General features: G+C 46.6%; 1 protein-coding gene across 1 annotated transcript; it reads left to right on the top strand.

Moving 5' to 3' along the window:
• The first annotated feature begins 873 nt into the window (after positions 1-873).
• LOC108670206 (leucine-rich repeat extensin-like protein 1) lies at positions 874-2,314 on the top strand. The gene is made up of 2 exons (XM_018157665.1): positions 874-1,195; positions 2,199-2,314. Exons 1-2 carry the CDS (start codon positions 874-876, stop codon positions 2,312-2,314), a joined length of 438 nt encoding a protein of 145 aa, XP_018013154.1.
• Positions 2,315-5,846: the final 3,532 nt, after the last annotated feature.

Raw genomic sequence — 5,846 nt, forward strand, 5'->3', positions numbered from 1 at the left:
CCCAACACTTCCCTCGGCCCAACACTTCCCTCGGCCCAAACACTTTCCTCGGCCCAACACTTCCCTCGGCCCAATACTTCCCTCGGCCCAACACTTCCCTCGGTCCAGCACTTCCCTCGGCCCAACACTTCCCTCGGCCCAGCACTTTCCTCGGCCCAGCACTTTCCTCGGCCCAACACTTCCCTCGGCCCAACACTTCCCTCGGCCCAGAACTATAGTTCGAAAATCCCGGGCCCCCTCAGGGGGGACTTCTGACGAGTGTCTGTGCTCGTCAGAAGTCCTATGGGATTTCGCGTTCCTAGGGGGATTGTTCCTGAGCGCCTCACCGCTGAGCTCGCGGTGTCTGACCGTTGGTCTCAGTTGTGGGGTTAAGTTATTATGAAGGTAGGGTTCCTTACATTTCCCTTCTCTGTCTCTCTCGTGCGGGCGGCCGACGTCCCGTATAAGCGACCTCTTGTTCGAGTGTCTTAGTTTCTGTTGTTTTTCACCTGTCCCTCCTTGTCACTTCGTCTCTTAGAGATGCTAAAGCTGCTTCTTTCGAGCCAGCTTCAGCGGGCTGGACAACTGAGACCTTCCGCTCCTTGTGTGTGATGAATAATTCGAGACTTTGAATAATTGAGACCTTCCGCCTTCTGGCGATGTTAGATTTCAACCTCCGGCGCGAAATAGCTTGAAAGCTGAAGCGCTAGCAAACCATTCTACTACTACTACTACTACAAATCCCGGGTACCCAATATTAGCCCCCCCTTCTGCCGGACCCAGAAGTAGGGCCCAAAGGAACCAGTACCCCGGGCCCCTCATGTGTCTAGAAGTACGGCCCGATAGGAACGGTCACCCGTGTCCCACGTCCCCCCCCTCCAGGGGCCCAGAAGTATGACCCGATGGGTCACCCGTGTCCCACCCCCCCCTCCTCCCGGGCCCAGAAGTATCTCCCGATGGGATCGGTCACACCCGTACCCCACGCCCCTCCCGGGGCCCAGAAGTATTGCCCGATGGGATCCGTCAGCCGTGCCCCACGCCCCCTCGCGGGCCCCGAAGTATGGCCCGGTGGGATCGGTCACCTACGCCCCCCCACCCGGGGCCCAGAAGTACGGCCCGATGGGATCGGTGACCTACGCCCCCCCACCCGGGGCCCAGAAGTATGGCCCGATGGGAGCGGTCACCCGTGCCCCACCCCCCCACCAGGGGCCCAGAAGTACGGCCCGATGGGATCGGTCACCCCTGCCCCACTCCCCCACCCGGGGCCCAGAAGTATGGCCCGATGGGTGACCCACTCCCCGCGTCGCGGCCATCCCATTAAGCGCGTCTATAATTAGCCTGCGTAAAACTGATGGATGCGCGTCAGATTTGGCTGCATGGAACCCTTCCCTCCCTCCCTCCTCCTTATGCTTCCCCTCCAATCTTATCACCTTCTCATACCTCCATATACCTACTTTATATCGTGGTTATTCTGAATTCTTTTCTTATCCATTTTCAATATTCTCTCCTCTTACTGAATTTTTCCCCACTTTTCTGCCCTCCATTTGCATTATTGTCATCCTGGGTCTCCATCTTGTCTTATTCTCCACCTGTCTTTCTCTCTCCCTTCTCTCCCCATCTTTTTCTTCCTTCATCGCGTCCTCCCTCTAATTCTTTCGCTTATTATTTTTTAGTCTTGGTGTTTTATTTAACTGCAAAATTTGTTTTAGGTATCATAATCGACGCGAAGGATAGAATACAGATAAAATATTCTAGATCTTTGATTAATTCAAATAAAAACATTTATTTCTTCGATTTTGATTCATTGCTCAAAAAAATAATTATGATAGCAATGCTGGAACACAATGAACAATTTATAATATATTCGAGCCAAGACTTTTTCACCATCCCCGCTGCCGTCACAAAGATGTGAGGCCGTCATCATAACAAGAAGAAAACAAGGCTTTCACCATAACAATAAATTAATTACGCCGTCACCATCAGCAGGCATAAATAAGGCCGTCACCATCAGCAGGCATAAATAAGGCCGTCACCACCAGCAGGCATAAATAAGGCCGTCACCATCAGCAGGCATAAATAAGGCCGTCACCATCAGCAGGCATAAATAACCATCAGCAGGCATAAATAACCATCAGCAGGCATAAATAAGGCCGTCACCATCAGCAGGCACAAATAAGGCCGTCACCATCAGCAGGTATAAATAAGGCCGTCACCATCAGCAGGCACAAATAAGGCCGTCACCATCATCACCATCAAGACGGGCGCCGGCGTGACGGGTTCAGAGGCAAATGAAGTGACGTGCCATGGGACGGGCGCTGGTGACGCGATCGCTTAAAAGCCACGGCGCAGAGCAAGCCGCTTACTGCAGATTAGCGACGCGGCTTAAGATATTGAAGAGACGGCGCCTGATGGGTGGCGGAACGTGCCTTAAATAACGCCTGTTGGGTGGCAAAACGCGCCATAAATATCGGCTGATGGGTGGCAAAACGCGCCTTAAATAACGCCTGATGGGTGGCGCAACGCGCCTTAAATATCGGCTGATGGGTGGCAAAACGCGCCTTAAATAACGCCTGTTGGGTGGCAAAACGCGCCTTAAATAACGTCTGATGGGTGGCGCAACGCGCCTTAAATAACGGCTGACGGGTGGCGGAACGCGCCTTAAATATCGGCTGATGTGTGGCAAAACGCGCCATAAATAACGTCTGATGGGTGGCAAAACGCGCCATAAATAACGTCTGATGGGTGGCAAAACGCGCCTTAAATAACGTCTGATGGGTGGCGCAACGCGCCTTAAATAACGCCTGTTGGGTGGCAAACCGCGCCATAAATAACATCTGATGGGTGGCAAAACGAGCCTTAAATAACGTTTGATTGGTGGCAAAACGCGCCTTAAATAACGCCTGATGGGTGGCGGAACGCGCCTTAAAAACGCCTGATGGGTGGCGGAACGCGCCTTAAATAACGTCTGATGGGTGGCAAAACGCGCCTCAAATAACGCCTGATGGGTGGCGGAACGCGCCTTTAATTACGCCTGATGGGTGGCGCAATGCGCCTTAGATAACACCTGATGGGTGGTGCAAAGCGCCTTAAATAACGCCTGATGTGTGGCAAAACGCGCCTTGAATAACGCCTGATGGGTGGCAAAACGTGCCTTGAATAACGCCTGATGGGTGGCAAAACGCGCCTTGAATAACGCCTGATGGGTGGCAAAACGCGCCTTGAATAACGCCTGATGGGTGGCAAAACGTGCCTAAAATAACGCCTGATGGGTGGCAAAACGCACCTCGTGAGCTGTGCGTCGAGACAGGCGCCGATGATGAACTGAACAATGTGGCAGCACAAAACATTCAAAATATCGTTGGGGTTCACCATTCTTTAGAAAATTATTTTAAATTATTATTGTTCATCAACAGTTCGTCGGACTTGAAACGTTTTTTGCTTTTCGGTATTACAAAAGCGAACTCACAGCACGCGTCATGCGGTTGAAAACTATCCCTAAATTACAGTGAATTTCAGCCAACGATTTCATCAATAAATTTCACGAGGCTATAAAAGATGGTGAGATAGGCGCATGCAGCCATCAGGAAGTATCATCAGTTTGTATCATCAGAGGATCTGATGCAATCATTGGTTATGTCCATCTCCCTGTAACGTCGTACACTCAGAAAAATGAACGGGTCGATAACGTACAAATAGTGAAACACTTTCTGGCCTACAGCATGAGGAGAGAGAGAACGTAGCACTGATACGCTCTTTTGCCGAGCCAATCTGAGTCAGGGTGACTCACACAAGGGATAAATTGCATCGCTATTAAAATTTAGAGTTAGACCCTCTCATTTCCGTGAGTGTAGCTTAATGTGATCGTCAGCTTGGTATCGAAGCATCGTATTTCCAGGGCATCAATCAAAGGGCCTCTCTCGATCAAGCACGTTCTTCAGAAACTCCCAGCCAAAAATCAAAGACATTTTTGACGAACAAAACGAAAAAAAAGTTGCTGGGAATTGAGATTTGTCTCTCTTCTACAATCCCACTTTGTGGTAATAAATTTTCCCCAAATGACTGGATGAGTTACATTCATCTCCATCCCTCATCCATAATATGTCATTAGAATTTTCAAGAAACTGCACTCATCCACTTAAAGGCAACATTAAGGACTATCATGATCCGGCATTGTTCCAGTGCAACTCATCGAAGGTTTTGTAGCACCGACAAAATTCTTTGTTATTCAGACTTTGTATTGCAGAGCGCACGCACTGTCGCTGTAGCACCTGCACGGTCATTCAAATCTCGAGAATTTATTGCGGCGACAGGCGATGTTGTTTGAGCTCAGCTACCGACGGTTGTTTATTTATAGACTTCATTTATTGCCATGCACATTTTAAATTTGAATACAAAAATCACAAAATACTGATGATTATTAATATTTTATGTTTAATATTATTTTTAGTTTGAAAGTTCTGTGAAATCCACATTTTACATCATTTATAATGAAAACCCTGTTGAAGTTCATTTTATATATTTTGGTACCACGTGAACCGGCTTCAATTAGGTATGCTAATTGGCTTATCCATAATATTATTCAAGATAATTTGAGATACATGACTTGTAATATCAGTAATATTACTCAAGACGATGGAAGATACCTGCCCTCTAAGATCTATACTATTACTCAAAATTATTTAAGATACCTTCTCTCTAATACCCACAATATTGCTCAAGACGATATATGATACCTATCCTCTAATATCCATATTATTGCTCAAGATGATTTAAATTCCCGACATCTAATGTCTGAAATAATACTCAAGATGATTTTAGATACTCGCTCTCTAATATCCTTATTGTTCAGGGGGAAACCACTTTATTTAGTGCACATGAAGTCATAAATGCGGACACCACGCCGGCCTCACTCCTCACCAGAGGGAAGAAGATGTCCCCTCTCAAAGCAAACTGTCTAAATTGGAGATCATATATCCAAAATCTACCAACCACAATATAGAAATTATCCCCGAATCATCGGCGGCCATCCATTGACCTGAAATAATTCCCGTATAAATTAAAACGAACACGACCAGGTAACTCTGGAAGAGAAGTCAAATTTAGTGGACCTTGCTTAGGCTGTAGGCGTTCGGCATGGCCGCCCCTTGCGTAATTGAATGTATAAAGTGGCCGCATTGTGTTCGCCCATCTGACTCAGCATTAACGCCGTCTGCCTGTCCCTTTGATCAGGTTTAGATGCTGCTAAGAAATGCACGCCTTGCGTCTTAGTGTGTTTGTATGAACCATTTTAGACGTGGAGCTGAGGGAGCTTGGTTATGTCGGAGGCAAACTGCATAGCGTTTAATGTCAAGCACTTGATAGTGAAATCTGTGAAGACGATTTTCCAACGATAATACTTAGGTAAACTATTGATAGAATAATTAAAAGTATAATCAGGCTGGGGTGATGCAGGAGAATTGCATGCTGTCATATGTTGGTCTCATGTTGATAAACTATTAGAAGAAGAATAAGTATAGCAATGGAAATTTTGCAAGCACGCAGAAGTATTCATAATATTGTATCACAGAAGCAGAATATACCCAGATAATGTTTGAACCCTGGAATTGATGCGCTTCATAAAGGGTCAGCTTATATTTTCGAATTAAATAATTATTTGGCACGTGCCAATGAATAAACTGTTGCTAGTCAACCATTCGTTATTGTTAGACGCTGCTTTCTAAGTTTCTCAGTTTATATTGTTTACTCCAATTTCACTGGGTCTCTCTTAAATATTTTTACCTTACTTATTCTCTGTAAAATGCTCTAATTTCACAAGGTTACTCGGGTCAAATTCTCTCACGACAGATCGACAGATTGCTGTATTTCAA

This window comes from Hyalella azteca, unplaced genomic scaffold (genome assembly GCF_000764305.2).
Source record: "Hyalella azteca isolate HAZT.00-mixed unplaced genomic scaffold, Hazt_2.0.2 contig5912, whole genome shotgun sequence".
In the NCBI taxonomy this organism is placed as follows: Eukaryota; Metazoa; Arthropoda; class Malacostraca; order Amphipoda; family Hyalellidae; genus Hyalella; species Hyalella azteca.